Raw genomic sequence first — 18,570 nt, forward strand, 5'->3', positions numbered from 1 at the left:
GGTGTTCATTCAGGTAAGAGTGTTGGAGTGATATCTGAGGATGGGGTAGGGTCCAGAGGACAGCTGGTTGGAAGGTTTGAGAGAGAATGAGAAGAGATTACTAAGGGCAGTGGCTGTAAGAGCTGTAAAGAACAGCTCATTAGCAGAAAAAGTGCATGATATTCATAGCATCTGTTGATTGTAGAGAAAGGCCAATTTACACGTGTTGGAAATGAGCAAACCTGTTTGGATGAAGAGTAACCGCAAGTCCAGGCATCTTCTCTTCTTCACTATTTAGCTCCAGATAATCCAGTAAAAAAAAGAAAAAAAAAAACTTTTTTCCAAGTGCTGGATTCAAACACAAGAGGGCAGCAGAGCATCACATACTGCGCTCATCACTGAAAAATAAAAGACCTCTAAAACTTAATTTTGTTAGAATTTTTGAAAATACTATTAATAACAGTTCAAGTAAAAAAATAAAATAAAACAATAAAAACTCAAATAAATTCAAGCACCAATGGATAGACCAATGGTTTCAAATTTAAGTGTGTCTGTGTGTGTGTACAGGTTTATATATCCTGGTGGGGACTTACACCTGAATACACACGGACTCATGGGGACTCGTGTCATGGTGGGGACCTAAATTGAGGCCCCCATGGGTTCAGACGCTTATCATACAGAATGAGTTTTTTTGAGAAAGTAAAAATGCACAAAGTTTCCTGTATGGGGTAGGTTTAGTTGTAGGGTTGGTGTAGGGCGATAGAAAATACGGTTTATACAGTTTAAAAACCATTACGCCTATGGAGAGTCCCTACAAGGATAGCTGACCAGACTGTGTGTGTATATTTAAAATATAATATATATATATATATATATATATATACTGTATATATATATATATATATATATATATATATAGATATAGATGATATAAATGGGCAGCAATTACTCAGTAATTGCAGCTGACAACTATATATATATATATATATATATATATATATATATACTGTATTATCATAAGATACATAAAAATTAAGATATTTAACTGACTCATAATCACTGCTTTTGCCATCCGTGCCAAAGTCTCTCAAATTGAAAAGCCTGTTTGAAGTGTTTTGTAGTTATTGGTCACATGTTGCCTGTCAACTTCAGTACATCTGGTGGTGTAATTGCATCTATGTCGGTGATAAATCTGTGTAATTGATATCCAAGAATAAATGCAGATGTTAGCGTTGTCTTAGCTTCTTAAGACTATTATGATTTATATTTTCAAAATAAAAACTTATAGTAAACTATTTAAAATCAATATGAAATGGAAAAACACTTGCATGACACCGTTCTTTATTTATTATTTTATGCTGTGGAAGCATCACAATGATATTGTTGTTTTGATCTGACAGTGTATCTTGATATGACAGTATGACCACTATACCTCAGTGATACAATACAATAAGCTGAAAGTCTTCCTTAAAGATTATTTTCAATTGAGACAACTTTTAAGAACACACTACACCACTGCTTCGGGCAAAGCGCAATTCATCATTTATACAGTGTCTGTCACTTCATTCAGTTTACAGTAGATAGGTTACACATTTTTTTGTTTATTCTGGACAAATTAGTTTCATTCCCATCCATGCATGCAATTGGTAAATGTGTTTAAACAAATAAATGCGTTCAAATGCGAACTGAAGGATATTTACAGTAGATTATAAGTTCACCAAATACAGCTCATCAACAGCAGTAATAAAAAATTTTGATCCATATAAAAATTCTGAAGATCAAAATCTTCACAAACATTCTGATGCCATTTGTGCAGGAGATCATTTTATTTACATTTACATTTATTCATATAACAGATGCTTTTATCCAAAGTAACTTACAAATGAGCAAAAAAAAAAACAAACAAAAAAAAAAGCCAACAACTTCACACTTCATAAAAAAATAGCAAAAATATATGCAATGCCACAATGCCAACTGTTTAAACCAGAGAAGCACACGGCTAAGATGCAATGTAAATGCAAAACAGAAGAGAGAGAGAGAGAAAAAAAGATTTTAAATTGTATATATTTTTTTGCATTTTATATATTTTTGTTTGGCTGCTAATAATAAGCATTTATTTATAGTTATGGAACAAGCACTCATACAGGAGGTGTGTATGATGGCTCAGAAGGTTTGTTGTTGAAGGCTCAAAAATCATTCCATCACTGTGGGAGTGTAAATTTGTCAATCGTAAAGTGACATTAAATCTGGTCATACAGTTCACAGAGAGCCTGTTAGACGGTGTTGATCCAGAATCAGTCCAGAATGCAAGCATCAGAGTCTTGAATTTGTTAAGGGAAGCTATAGATATCCAATGGAGAAAAACCACTGCTGAGGCTTAATTGTAAGGAAAGGCTTGAATAAAATCCTTATAGGTCAAGAGCAAGGTGGATTCGCAGATGTGGGATGGAATCATCAATCTTAGATTGATTATGACTTTACAAGACTGCTTACTAAGGATGCACCGATGTATCGGCCAATAATCGGTATCGGTAAACCAATAAAAACAGCCATGATCCGGACTAATTATATGCTGTCAAACAAAAGGGCATAGAAAAACCTGTCAGACTGCAAATGCCTCTAATGTAGACTATAGAGCTGTTGATAAAAAACACAATCCTATTAAAAAAATTTGCGTTGTTAACACTAGTTCTATTTGACCCTATGAATCACCCTTAGTTCAAGCCGGGGTTGTCATGTCCATGGTTTTTCCCTTCACCAAATATTATTTGTAGCATCTCTCATCCAATAAACGCAAAGAGCTTTGTTACTTCTCATAAGAAACAAAGTCTTAACTCTCAAATAATGTCTATTGTAGTGCAAAATTCAAACAATAAATCCAGTTTTTGCTTCAGTTAAGGCAGCAGTGCCTTAGTGCGAGTCTCTTCCACTTTAATTCAAGTTACAGCACAAAATAAACATAAATGAACATCAGAAGATAAAGTACAACTTACTGAAATGTATAACGTCTATGTAATCGCTCAATCAGCATTTCAACCGCGGAAAGATGCAGATAAAACAGCTTGTGAACGATCTGCATTCATGGCCGTAGCCAGGGTTTGAAAATTAGTGAGGTTTAGGGTGGGCTTAAGCTAATAACCCCTACAAATGCAGCTCATTATATACACTAAACACTTTAAAAGAGACAGAGATGTAGATGTTTGTGAAAGATGTTTTCTCTGTTTTGGAGGGATGAACACTGTTAAATTATACCATATTTATTGTGTAAAAATTTGTGAATATTTTACTATAGGTTAGGAGTGGATAATTTTATCAGATGTTTATTAATCATGCAACAATATACTACTATACTGTACTTAAATACTATACTGAATGAAATAGACTTCTCCATGGCTAGTGTTTGCATATATTTCATTTAATTCTGTAACTTACTTGTTCTACAGATCTGTGTACTAATGTTAAATGCTACTGCTTTTGATAAAGTTGATAACGACAGATAATATCATGATATTTTTTGTGTTTGCCTTACCGAATGTGCTATCCTGTCAGCAAGAACCTGTCGATGGGCTTTTTTGATTACTGTCAGTTTAAGTGCCGCTGATGCAGTGTTGCCAGATATTGCTATAAAAACAAAACAAAAAATAATAATAATAAACCAAAATTATTTCAAATCCTTTGCAAATAAGATAAGATAAAGATATCGCTGACCCTAAACTGAAACTTCCCACTTTATTAACTTTCTAAAGTGTCAAATTAAGTGGAGAAGACAATTCTCTGAAGCCTCGTTCGCTCCGTCAGCATCTCGCAGCGATCATTTTCATACCGTGAACGCTAAACATTCTTGCAAACTGTCTAAACTGAATTATACATGCCGACACTCATATGAGGAGATTTAATTAGCAAACTAGTTATTCAGAGAACAAATTTTATTTTTGAATGTGCTGCATTTACCACAATTCGTTAGTTAGCTATAAAAAACAGAGGGAGCCTATTTACTGTTAATTACATATGTATGTTGGAATAAATCTGTTTTTTAATTAATTTATTTATTTATTTTTTACGAAAACTACGAGTTGTATACAAACATTTTTTGCAACACATTGCTTAAGGTCTTGAGGTGAGCAATTGGGCAAAGAATATTCTGAACCACCCCTTTAGTTTGCTGTTAGCAAAAGACGGAGAGGAGGAGCATTAAAATAAGACCCCACCCTCTATTAAATATTCCTTTTCAGTTGGAAATACATCACACTACTGAAGTAAAGTTGGCAGCAACTTCCAGTTCACCTGGACTTTAAGAAAACCAGGGTATGGGTATCGGCAGATGTTATTCTGAATAATCGGTTATCGGCTGAGGAATGTAGTATCGGTGCATCCAAAGTGCTTACAGACTCTGAGGAACCCTCATATCCAACGAAGCATAAACTTCCGTCTCTCTGGCCACTCCTGCCATCACCCTTCTGGCTGGATGCACCGCCCGTCTAACCTCATGAACCTCAGTGGACTGCATTATTTCAGTGTTAACCATCTGAGTGGATGGATGGAGTGCCTGTTTAACCCCTTGAGCCCCCATGGACTGCATTATTCCAGTGTTAACCATCTGCATCGCTCCTTGAGTTTGCAAAGGCCCTTTTGGCGACTGCTTCTCAACAAGAACTACACTCTGGTAGTGCTGCGTTTCATGTTTGGCAGAAGCACCAGAGCCCTTCTTCTCCTCTATTAACTGGTTCTCCTGAAGGCCTAGGACTGGGCCGGGCGTCACCAGCAGAGTAGGCTGGGCTTCCATCACATAAAAGGGGGTGGCTGGGGCGTAGTACAGCGTAGGCTGCTGGACTAACATGGTTTGGTTAGGAACCACTACTTTATCTTGGACATAGACTCCTGTTGAAGACATGCTGCTGGTCTGCTGCGCTCCTGCGGTATGAATGATGGTGGACGAGTTTGCTTTCTCCTGAGACTGTAAATGACTAGCTGTCCCTTGTATGGTGACATCTTTGTGTGTGGCGGACAGGACCGGTTTGGAGGTCACAGGGACGGTCTTGCTGATTTTAGCCTCTATTCTAGAACCACTACAGATCTCAGCCAGAGCCTTGAACTTCAGATCAAGGTCATCAAGAAAAGAAAAGTCGTTGTCTTCGTGTAAGAGACCGCAGATGTCTTCAAATGAGCCCTTGTATGATTCCTGACCCTCGTAGTCGTAGATCTTTAGACTGTCTCCCTTGTCTTGCTCCTTAGCCACATGACTTGCTTTCTGTAGTAACACAGGAAATTATGTTGCATTTATTGATTTAGAAACCCTTGACCCATTCATATACACCAGTGACCCAAAAATACATTAATACATTTTTAGAAAATATTTCTAACCATACATACTGTATTACATAATTTTCTATTTGTGTTTTACTGTTTTGTTTTGTTTTTAGTTTAAAGGTTAAGTTTAAACATATAATTTTGGTCTTTAATCCTCATAATACATTCAAAATCTGTATGCTATTTTCACATTACGTTTCTGTTTGTACCTGAAGAATCGTTATAAATGGTTTATAAAATAGTCATAGTATTTTCCAACGAAAACCATAGTTTTATGATTAACAACTTGTAACTAATGAGTGAATGTGAAAAAAAAAATCAGTTTTGAATGTTACCATGTCATTACTGTATTAACCTATACATAATTATATGAAATTTATAAGAACTAATCTAAGCATTATTATGTATTATATATATATATATATATATATATATATATATATAAACAGTATTACTGTGGAATGGAATAAATGAAATGTAATTAAATTCCTTTGAATTTACAATTCATGATTGCACAAAACTTAAAAAATAAATAAATAAATATTACACTGAAAAGTATTCAAATTAAATAAATGTATTTTACTGGCATAAACCTTTACTTTCAGATGAAAAAAAAAAAGTCATGCCGTAATGGTTCATCAATGGGCATAAATATTCATATGTATGCGTACATATTCAAAATTCAGTTCCAAAAGTGTGTGAGATATGGGGAAAATATATATTTTACACTAATATAGCTTCATACATAATTTTACAAAAAAAAAATATTTGACACCTAATGGTGCTCCATATATACCTGGGTCCAAAATGACCCGAATGTGAAACATGTCGATTTTTGCGTGTGTGTGTGTATGTGTGTGTGAATGGTTATATCTTTTAAAAAATAATTGTCAAAAAATTTTGGTCGCTTACTAACAACTATGTATGATTTAGAAATTTTTATGAATCTCTCCCGGGTCAAAATGAACTCAAATGCATTATGAGGGTTAAAGCTTTCTGTTCTGGTGCTCTTTCATGGCATGCTATCCAAAAGCATGTTATGTGCACCTGGTATTTGGAGTCTTCCATATGCATTTTGCAATATTAATGTTAATACACAGTCGATTCATTTATTTAGATTACATGATCGATTAATTGTTAGTTTGCATTTAGCTATGAAGACTTATGCTGTGTAAAACGGATACTTACTTGAGAATAGTAGTTGCCTAAGAAAGCATCAGACAGTGCAAGCCCGTCAAACATGTAGTCTTCAAATCTGCTGTGTCCTTCTTTTCTTTGTCCATACCCGTACCGCCCATCAATCTGTTTTCTATGGTGATGAAATGCACTGTCATTCTGGTCGTAGAACGAGGCCCAGTGTGAGCCTTCTGCTCCAACTCCAACTCCAACTCCACCACCCTTTACTCCACCCCACACCTGAGCTCCTCCTACAGCATCCACATTACCGCGCTTGTTGTCCTCCAGCTCCTTTGACATCTGTAACAGAGCCATTTCCTAGGGGACAGAGTACAGCATGTTTTTATGTCTGCAAGGTCGTAGACTAATGCTCAGTTAAGTACCAAATATGTGTAATCATTTATGGCAAGTAAATCATTTTAGCAAATTACTTCAACTTTATAAGCAACTGCTACACAATACATTACCGTATAGACCCGAATATAAGACAATATTTTTTTCTTGGAAATAAATCTGAAAAAAAGACTAGTTTGACCAATATGGATTTAAGCAACATGCATGATAGAAATGAAGGACAATAAACCTACTACTATCTACTAAAAAAAAAAAAAACAAACAAAAAAAACTTTAGACCATCAGAATCAAAAACCGCATTAGTGATATTTTTTATTTATTTATTCCTTCCAGAACAGCATCTGGTCACACATGTGCAATAATCCTTATGTAAAGCCACCAAAATGGAAGAAAATTTGCACACCACCAGATCGTCTGTGGAGGTAACCGTAGCTAACTCATGCTTCTTGAGCTCCTTTTTATCCCCCAATAGTTTTACATCGCCAACAAAAACTGTTTTGATTATAAAGTCTCTAAATATTAAAAATATTATAAATATTTGAATAAAGACTATTTGGATAATTTTGTCAGAGTGCCATTTAATTAAAAAAAATATATACCGTATTGACCCGAATATAAGACAATGTTTTTTTCTTGGAAATATATGTGAAAAAGCGCAGTCGTCTTATATTCAGGGTCTAGACTTTGACATGTCAATAATACACCCACAACAATAGGTGGCACCAAACACGCATAAAACGAGTGTGCCATGAAATATGTAATGTAATGTGTGTTGTAAAGATCGCGAGTGAAAACAAAAGAAAAAGAAAAGCTTACAGTGGCATGAGACTGTCATGTTAGCCTGATGGGAAAAAACTTCCTCTGTAAGTGATTTTAAAAAAGTAAGACAGTACGCAGATTTTAAGACTATAATAAGATTTAAATTCTACTGTTAATAAAATGTTGGTAGGCTAGCCTACTATGAGATGGATAACCTAAATGTTATATAATCCAGATGGGCTACCTGTTATTTTCATGGTATATCAAAAAGGGTATATTTTTAAATGTGATTGTTGGTACATTTTACCAATTTAAAATAGGAAAAAATATGCAATATGAAAATAATTATAGAAAAAAATGTTTTACTGAGAAAAAAACAACAACAAAAAAAACAAGATTTGGTTTTCAAAAAGCCTTTTTCCAAAAGGTACATCTGGAAAAAGGGGGGTCATCTTATATTCGGGTCAGTACGGTATGTGTCAAAGATGAGACGTCCCATTTTTGGTGTCCATATTGAATTATATTTACAGAAGTGATTTTATATACATAAAAAGAATATTAAATGTAAGTAATGTTTCAGTAATGTTTCAAAAAACTTTAGTGAAAATAAAATGTCAAAATATGACAGAAATAATGTTCATCGTCGTTCAGCGTAACAGATATATTTATGTAAAAATGAAAGATATATAATATATATATATATATATATATATATATATACACATATAACAGGTGTAACAGGTGATTGTACAAAATTTTATGGTATTTTAAATTATAAAAAACATCTTGCTGACAAATGGGTAAATGTGGTTTGAAGGACAGTGACATAGATTGGTAATGGAAAAAAGACTGATACAGAAAAAATAAAAATAAAGCACCATTAAACTTTAATTGTTTTGATACTTGAAAACCCATTTTCGTCTTTGTTCCATAAATAAATAAATAGCCTATAAGCACGTGTGTAATAATAGATGTAGCAGTTTGTGTGCTTGACAGTGTAGTTTTCTGCTGCACTCTTTACTCGTCTAACACAAAATGCACAAGAAATGTAAACATAATATAATAAATAATAAATGAGTGTAATAAATAATGAACAACAGCAGTTAACAGGGTCCAAGTTTAGAATGTGTCAAAACTGAAAACAAATGCTGCTGATTCAATCTGTTAAATATAAACAAATGTTCAGTAATATGTTTGTGTTGTTTTGATGTTGTACTGACAAGATACAGGCTAATTAGTCGTTATGGCGCACGCCCAAAAACAAACAAAATCTGATAAAGGGTTACATGCATCCAAATTCCTTAGAAAATAATTTGCCAGAGGCATTTCTAGATGATGCACACCAAAATACATGTAGATCCGAAAAAGAATGACAATCATGTGGTTGCATAAATGGAGAACTGAAGTATTTAGAGGAAAAAATAATTTATATTCTTCCCTGTACAGTTCGCTTTTTATATTATCACAAAATTTGGTACACAGCCTAATGTACACATTCTAGGTATCCACCAAATTTCATAATGACCAGCTATTAAAAATTCAAAAGTTTAGGCACTTTAGCTACTAAACTTTAGCTTCTAGACTGCTGCTCTTCAAAAACACTCTAAGAACACAATAGGCAATGTAGCATTTGGACCAATCTGACACACAATTTTTCATTTGATTTAACAAATCAAATTAGTTATTAGATTAACAAATAATCACAGACCCCTCACCCAATACACATACTGGGTGCCGGTATGTCTGTGGATGACTCCAGCCCCCCGTTTACCATGGCAACCAACCTGATAACACTAGTTTTATTGCCCAAAGGAATGCGGGCAGAAAAACACTCACTTCATTTCCCCTTAAAAAAATGGACTCTTCTCTAATTAATTCATAGGAAAACATTTCTTTGAATGAACACACATATCCTTCAGGTCATTGTGTATATTATTACTGTTCTTGGCCACCAGGGCCTGGGCCTGGGTAACTTCTGAGGTCTGGTACAAATTATGACATACAAAAATAAATAGGCTACAGACTAATATGGATTACTCGTTAAAAGATCGCGATCTTGATTCAAACACACTCAATCTTATTGCTGTGTTGATGAGACCATGTCTATTAAACCATTAAAATCACAATCACATCGGAATATTTAAACCTGCTTTCGCGCAGCCGCTGATCCAGAGAGCAGCGCTCATCATGAGCTTTATGGGTTTCACTTTATTTTGATGGTCCCTTTAACACATTCTATTGACTATAAGTAATGCTGCACCTACATTTCTACTGACTCTCATTAGAGTGTTAGTAGTGTATTAGTTGACTGGTAGGGTTAGGGTTAGATTAAGCTGACACGTTCTTGCAAAGTTACTTATAGTCAGTAGAATATCTGTTGGGAGACCAACACAATAAGGAGTGAGTAGATATGAAGCAGACCGTCTACTAATACTTTTATGAGAGTTTGTTGTCATGTAGTTGCAACATTATTTAGTGTCAACAGAATGTTCAAAAGGGACCATCAAAATAAAGTGTTACCGCTTTATGTTTGAAACAGCTTTACAAACAGTCTACACAGTAGGCTACATTTCTGTGTTGCAAACATTAAATAATAATGAAAGTATTGGGATAAAAGTTTATAGTCCGGGTATAGACTCTGATGTTACGGCAGCCGTGTTCAAACTGACTTTTGGAACTGATGTTACGCTTCAGATGATTGTAATGGGCGGCGCCAGGGAGGGGCTAGCAGGTGCTCCAGCACCCCTAAAAAGACCAAAGCACCCCCATAGTTTAAGAAAGATTAAACAATACAAAAACATTTGTCTACTTACACATGCATAACTCGTGCAATGGAATACTATGTGACGTGATTTGCAGCCGCACATTTCGTAATGTCACAGCATTTTATTTAAAAAATGGATCGGTTCCTTGAGCCAGGCTAGGCAGCCCTGGACTATGGATTTTTCTAGTAAACTAGTCGAACGTTTATATTAAATATATTAATATAATAACCTACTAAACCATCTTTTAATAAGCATTTAGGCGTATTATAGCCTACATTCCCGCTCAAGCGTGCACATAAAGCTTGCTGCAAAGCACCGGCAAAAGTAATAATTATGAATGCATAGGGGAAAAAGAAGACATTTTAATTATTTACAGTACCGCCGCTCCCTATACGCAAAGTACGCAGTTTGTGTAGGGCACCAACTCCCAGGGGGGCACCATCCCAGTTGCTCAAAAAAAAAAGACAAGAAAAGAAACGTAACGCGCATTCCGCATCCACGACCACTCGCACCTCATGTTTGCGACTGAATGCAAATTATCATAATTGATGGACAGCTTGGCTATGCCCGTGAAAAGACAACAGCAATCCGGCGCTGAGAAAAGAAAAAAAAAAAGATGAAAACGAAGCCCGTGCATCACTTTCAGGTAGGCTACATTCATAAACCTGTGAAACTTTTTTGGCTGTTCAGGTAATAGCTAATTTCACCACCACCAACGCATTCTAATATTCTCTGAGTTTCCATGTTCCCTTACGAAAATTAGCCATGGTTTTAACACGAATGAAATCAAAAATCATGGTTCTTGTAGCCATGGTAACCACAAATTAACCATGGTTTACTTCAAATAATAACTTACAAAGAAGTTTAAAATATATATATTTTTTTGTGGTTATAAAAACAGACCTAAGCCAACAACAGCCTTTAAAATTACTTAAAATGCATTATATAAAACAATGAAGCAGTAATGATTGGTTTATGGTTTCATTGAATAACACTGTTAAAATACATAGGCCTAATGTAATACATTACATGTTATTACAAATGCCTGCATTGCTGCTGTTATACTTACAGGACGATCAAATCCTTGTTTAATATTGACCAAAAATTTAATTCAAATATACACTTAATCTTGAATTTTTGGTCACCTTTTGCTATAGATGACACAGCCTTTATAATTTCTTCAACAAAAGAACATGTGGACATCATAACCCTTACAAAAATTAACCATGGTTTTATCGTAGTAATTTCTGAAGATAAAATCAATCAGAAAACTGTATTAATAAAATCATAGCCATAACTGTCTAGAGCTACAATTGTAATTTCTAAATAATACAATTTAATTACAATATATTTATTTACTTTTATATTTTAATATAAGTTCTATTTTGACCCCTATAGTAGGTGTTTTTGTTGTTGTTGTTTGTTTTTACTTCCATAATATTTGAGGGAGGGGGCACAACAATACAATCCTGCTTAGGGCACCCATTTAGCCAGCTGCGGCCCTGATTATTTATTACTAAACTAGTGCTTTCTCAGTTAGTGTTGGCTGCAAACGCCGATGCTGACTCTCCATCTCCACAGTAGGCTAATGGACGTTTCATACGGACTACATAATTAGAGAAGATTGATTTTTTTATTTGAATTAGTTCGTAGTAGACATTTCAAGCTTTCTATAGATTTGTTTCAGTTTAGTTTATGTATGTGAGCCGGTTCATTGCGATGCGCTCCATCCACAGAGACTGCATGAGATGACAGAAAGCACATCCAAAAATGAATAAGTATTTTAAGTTCTTTCCGCAGGAAAAAAAAAGAAAAAAAAAAAGATTGCGCGGGCGCCCCCATGTCATACATTAAGCGTGATAATAGGCCTACTCCTACACTCCTCATAAATACTGGAAATGCACCTACAGCTATTATGATCTCTATTCTAAAAATCAATTATCCAGAGTCTTAATAAATAGGCTAATATCTGGCATCTAATACTAAATATTTATAATATTAAAATGTAGACTAGGATGTAAAAGGTACAATCTTACACACCTTATTTAGTACAATAACAAGGATTTGGTACATTTATAATACATTATAATGCCACTTCTAATCCATCGTGATTGAGAGTGTATATTATATGTTGATACCTATGCAACATATTAGTGTTCTAAGAATCTTTAATAGTTTGTATATCCACTTCCAATCCAGTTCATATACAAATTACCATGCTTGGAGACGAAGAGTCATAAACTTTCCCTCCAAAAGTTCAAGTCACCATTGGCTCTTTGACACGCCAGATGTGTGACCTCTATAGCAGATAAAGCTCTCACATCAGTGACGCCCACCCAGTCTGCGGATCTTTTAGATTCTGAGAAGATGAGGATATGAACTCTAGAACTCTTCTGGACCCTTAAGTTTTTGTGCCAGGCCTTGCGGCCTTGACTTTCCATTCAACCAAGGATCCTCAGATCTCAGCAGATCTCTTTCTTAGCTCTTTTTCCCTTTCTACCTGGGAAGAATCTCCCAATCACCACAGAGCCAGAATAACATCTTTTGGAGTTCATCACCTTTCAAACCCGGAAGGACTTGAAGAACTCCAACACCACCAAACTTTGAAACCATCAAGATTTTCATCCGAGACTGCATCCGGACACTCATCAATGACCAAGACAAAGCAAGTATCGTACATTTAACTAAATGAAACAGAGGTTTAGTATAAATTATAGACCCCGTTATAAACGGAGCTGATGGTTTGACTCAGGTGGTTAACGGACTCTTTCCATAACTGCATTCTCTGGTTTCTCTAATGGCTTCATTCATCCACTTTAGCTCCCCTTTGTATGTACGTGTGGGTGTATGTTCATTCGTTTGTTTGTTTAGATTAGTTATGTGTGTTAGCGTTTAGTTAATAAAAGTTGTGTGCACAAATTACATGAGTTTCTGGTTCTGCCTTGCAAATTAATGTCTCTTTATGATTTTGACCCTCGCTACATGCTCTAATGCATTACAGTTTTTCTCGATCGCTAACACACAATTCATGAAACAATTCATAATTTTCTCACAACTATAAACACAATCTCTAAACTATACACCAACTTACACAAACCTCAAACTTCCAGTTCAAAACTAAATATTATAATCAAAAACATATTATCTTCAGTCAAAATCAAACTTTAGCCTCGGATGATGCACAAACCTGCCAAATACACAGACTGCTCCACTGCCTACACTGTAAAAAGTGAAAGTTGACTTAACTTAAAAAAATTGAGGAAACCCGTTGCCTTAAAATTATTAAGTACATAATAATAAAAAAAAAAAAGTTAAAACTTATTTTTTTTAATTATCATTTACTTAAAAATTTTAAAGCAACTGGGTCCGTGTATCATCTGTTCATTCATTTTTTTATTTAATATTGATAGTAGAAAAACAAGAAAACAGCGCCTATTTTCGTTTTTTCCTTTGTTCAAAAAAAGGAGAAAACGAGAATTCAGCTTAATTTTTCGTTTTTCGTTCAGGCATAAAAAAAATGAATAAACAGCTTAAATATTCGATGTCTACACGTGGGGGGGAATTAAACGCCCCTTTCTGCTGATTGGTCAGCCAAAGATCAACTGTGCCTTCATCAGTACTTCTGCAGTTCCGCGCTGCAGAATAGTAGTCCTCCGCTGCTGCAGGTGTACGGATTTATAACCATTTTATTGCAACTACATTTCCTCTTTTTCTCATCAAACAAGCATACTAATGAATAGCTCGACACAACTCGTGCCGAGGCAGTCTCTAGACAAGGCTTTTTTCTGTGTAGACCAGCGGTTCTTAAAGTGATCCGCGAAATAATTTGCTATAGCCTACCATATTTTTCAGACTGTAAAGATGCATTTAAGGCCAAATAATCTAAATGTAGACTTTTAAAAGTAGGCGCGTCAAGTATCACTTGGTTTGGATTGGTTGGATTGGATTGGTTCCTGTGGTGGCATGCGACAGAAAGATGTTCAGGGAGACCAAGACGCGCCAAAAGTGTTGCATGCTGTTGTTTTCTTTATTTTTCAAAGGCATGACATTTTGTAGTTATTTTGAATGTACACAAAAAAAAAAAAATTGAGTATTTAGTTATTTCCCCTGTTGAGGAAAAAAAAAATACAAGTGAACATGAATTAATACTCAATATTAATTAAATAAACTGCTTTAAAATGACTGCTGCATATTTCCTGTGCACTGCAATACTGGTCTGTGCTTGACTGTAGTCCCGTGTGTCTGCTTATTGATTTAACCCATCGCAGTGTATTGGAACTGTGTGAACTAGGGCAACTCACCTGTTCTAAAGGCTATAGCTACCTTCTTTTTTCGAAACACACACACACACACACACACACACACACACACAATATCCCGCTTGCACTTGCCCATTTAATGGCAGAGAATGCTCTCTTTTTTTTCTTTTTGAAGCGGATGCAATTCTGTCGTAAAATAACTTGTAGTGTATATTCCAAGCGTTCTGAGGGTATATCATATGGGTTTGGTGAGAAACAACCAAAATGGCAAGTTTTTACTTTTCTTAAAATCTCACATTCCTATGTGCGAGGGCAGCAGCTCGCGCCGCGCACGAGCACATATTTTGAGATACAAATTCTAATCAATTTTAATAAAATACAAGACTACATTATAAAACTCAGGAGAGTATGTATCTCTGTTCTCCGGTTGTCAGTCATAATGACAGTTTCTTGCGTGAACGTTATAGGCCTGTTATACCCAATTGTATTCTTTCCTTTTCGTATTAGTGTTTAAAATATTTATTTTGGAATGAATTAAGTAATTATTTACTTAATTAAACAAACAATTAAGCAGGGTAGGGTATAACAGCTGTCATATCATACCCAGCCATGCCCAGCTGATGCAAAGAATAGAATTTATATCTACACAGAAGCAAGCCCAGTCTATAGACAACCAAGAACGAATACGTTTGTTGGGAAGATTTGAGGTCGTTACCATTAAAGAGAAGTGATGAGAGTTCACATGATCCATCTGGCATGTAAACAAAAGTTTTGTATAGATTTATAAAACTTTTTGGAATGGCATTTATAACGTGCTTAAATTGTTTACGTTCAGTAGCTATTTAGAACACATGTCACTGAAGGATAACAAACTCCTCATTCAATAAATGAAGAACTAGCCTAACCAAACACCCCTTTCAAGCCAACCAAGAGTACATAGATATATAGCCTAAATAGCCTGTTGTTCTATATTGGGGTTCTGTGTGGAATGAAGGTGTGATTATATAATCTTTTCCAATACAGCAAAACCTGTTGGTGTCTTTGTTTTTGGGTTTTTTCTAACTTTTCTTATTTGTGCTTCTCATCCACTCTGCACAGTGCAGCTTCACACTGATTTAACTCTCCACAGCTAAATAAAAGAGGCTTGGTGCTGATTAAAATTTCTGAAATAAATATTTCTGTAAAACGCTTAGTTTGCACAGAAGAAAGCCCGATCTAGGACCTGCCCCGTACAGGAATCGGTATACTGATACAGCAGCAGAGGACTATTATTTTCTTGAACGGAACAGAGGAAAGACTGATGACGTCACGGGTTCAGATTTGGTTGACCAATCGGCAGAAAGGGGCGTCTCATGACCGCCCACAAGGGGAAAACAAATTTTGAAGTTGTTTATCCGTTTTCTACCCCGTGAACCAAAAAATGAGAATCGAGCCAAAATCTTGTTTTTGCGCTTCTCTGAACAAACAACAAAACTAAAATAGGCGCCGTTTTCTAATTTTTCTACTATCAATATTAAATCAAAAAACGAATGATCAGATGATACACGGACCCAACTGGTTTTCTCAATCTTTTTTTAAGTTAAGTCAACTTATAACTTTTTGCAGTATAGAAAACACCAGTGAGATCAATTCAAAACACTGTTACCAAAACCTCCTTTTGGGAAATAGGAATCCTTTTGATAGTCAATGTCTGTTACAGTATACAACATAAATAGAGTGGTGCAGATACAGTAAAATTCTGCAATAAACTTTAAGAAAAATTTACTTTCATTACACTACTGTAAAGAGATCTTACAGTAGATGAAAAGAACTACAAGAGAAAAATTCAAAGACCAAACAACTGAATATACCGTAAATACACATTGGAATATACTGTCAGTTGTTTTACAGAAATAAATAAATAATGGATAAAAGAATAAATAAATAAATTCATTCAGCATCCTCAGCCAAACTGCATTACAGTTTTGGTAGCATCCTTATTTTTTATAGCAGTTTCTTTGTCTTCTGAGAAAAGACTTCTCTGCCTCCCCTGGACAGTCGTCTCTCAGTTCTGCACAAAATTCAGTAAATGTAAGGACTGCTTGGCTACAAATCAATTCAACAGTAATGAGTTTGAGGGTGTGTGCTACAGTATTTACTGTACATAGAATAATGAAAGTTCTCTCATCTGAAGTACTGCTGCTATGTACTGTAATTATATTGTATGTGTCAGTAGTATTGACACCTTGTAGACGAGCCTGTAGGCCAACTTCCCTCATGGTCAGTCCATGCAGAAGAACATGGTCAACCATAGTGCTTTGTATTTCATCAGGAACCAATGACCTTTGACCTAATCCCCTTCATTTTTATTTTCTCCTCCTATTCCTCTTTGTCTCCAACTACCAGGATTCATTTTCCAAAACACATAATCACTTGTGCTCTTGTTCATATCATTCTGAGATTTTGACCTGTGTGTCATCAGTTTTTCTACTGAATGTTCACACATGAATAAATGTGTGCTGCTTGAGATCATTTTTTGATGCTTGAGTTAATTATATTGTGTGTTTGTGTTTTCTGAATGAGAACATGGTTAAAAATTATGGTGTTTTTGTGTAGAGTTTTGCAGAAAACACTGAGCAAATTGGAACATGTGTGAAAACAGGTGAAATGTGTTAAACGTTTTGAGGAATGTGTCTTTTTTTTTGAGAACTGTATGAATGGTTTGGATAACTGGGCCAAATGAATCAGTTATAGTGTGTTAGCAATTGAGAAAAACTGTAATAGGAAAGTATTTTCTGTAGCCAAGGAAATATACTTTCTTTGAGTTGATATGAACTTACACTGAATGTTCGCTGGATGAACAGATCAGTTGATGGCAATTTAATTCTGCTACAGTTATTACTGTCAGCCGATTTAAATAATTGTAATTAATCATAATTAATTGTAATTATTTATGTACATTTCCCTTTTGAGCTGATTTGCTACAGCAATGATAAAAGAAGAAAGAAAGGGCCTCTGGAAGATGTGACATGTCTTATAATATCTGATTCTGAACTTCCAAAATCAGTCTCTGTTAAAATTCTGCCTTGTACTGTAGTGTCACATACCTTGTCCTCCCCCTGTCCTTCAGTGTTATATGTGATAAGATGCTCTCTAGTATCAAACGGCATGACCTTGAAATCTCCCGCAACTCCTGCACCTCCACAAAGACAGAAGAGCAGCAGAAGCGGCACCACTGCAAACACAGACAACATTCATTCAGCACTTCATCTGTAAACACCTTCCACAACCGCACACCATTCATTCATATAGAGCCATATGCAACAACAGCAGTGAACAATAATTCAAACATACTAACATGTTTTACTTGTGATATGAAAACTGTATGTATATGTATATTTAGATTTCAAAATCCATGATCTTTACATGGAGGACCAAATGTAATCAGTATTTTGAGCTTATTTCTCAAAGCAATATCTGCTTAATGAAGATAATACCATATATATATTTCTCTGGGCAAAATATGTTTTGAATATATGTTGTAAACAATGAAGTAAAATTATAATTTTTTTTTTTAATTGAAAAAATATTAAGTTTCAACCTTCATATACCAGAATGCATTTCAAAATGCATTTCAGGGGCAAGAAAATACATTTTTAATCTTGCAGCAGACTACATTTTGGCTAAAATGATCAAAACTACAGAACATAGATTTGTAATGATTCATTACTGTTAATTAATTTTTAAAATAAAATTCTTCAAATGTGTTACATGTTCACACATGTTATAGACAATTGTCAAATATTTCCTTGATTGGAAATATATTAAGGGCAAAATACATTTTAAATGCTTTTAAAGAATATATTTTCATAAATATATTTTCAAAAATATACAAAATGGCCAAAAATATATTGGTGGAAAATAAATTTATGTAAATATATTTTAAAAGATATTTTAGAAAAAAAAAAAGGTTGTTTTTACCATTTTTTGAA

At 34.8% G+C, this 18,570-nt stretch overlaps 1 protein-coding gene across 1 annotated transcript in view; it reads right to left on the reverse strand.

Moving 5' to 3' along the window:
- Nucleotides 1–1,309: 1,309 nt before the first annotated feature.
- dsg2l (desmoglein 2 like) overlaps nt 1,310–18,570 on the reverse strand; it is a 47,748-nt gene continuing 30,487 nt past the window's right edge. Inside the window, exons 12-14 of the mRNA XM_058749975.1 lie at nt 17,686–17,813; nt 6,475–6,780; nt 1,310–5,227 (exon numbers count right to left, since the gene is read on the reverse strand). Of these exons, the coding sequence (XP_058605958.1) occupies nt 4,361–5,227; nt 6,475–6,780; nt 17,686–17,813 (1,301 nt within the window). The 3' untranslated portion in view covers nt 1,310–4,360. The remainder of the gene's footprint in view (nt 5,228–6,474; nt 6,781–17,685; nt 17,814–18,570) is intronic.

The sequence above is a fragment of the Onychostoma macrolepis genome, chromosome 02 (assembly GCF_012432095.1).
Source record: "Onychostoma macrolepis isolate SWU-2019 chromosome 02, ASM1243209v1, whole genome shotgun sequence".
NCBI lineage: Eukaryota > Metazoa > Chordata > Actinopteri > Cypriniformes > Cyprinidae > Onychostoma > Onychostoma macrolepis.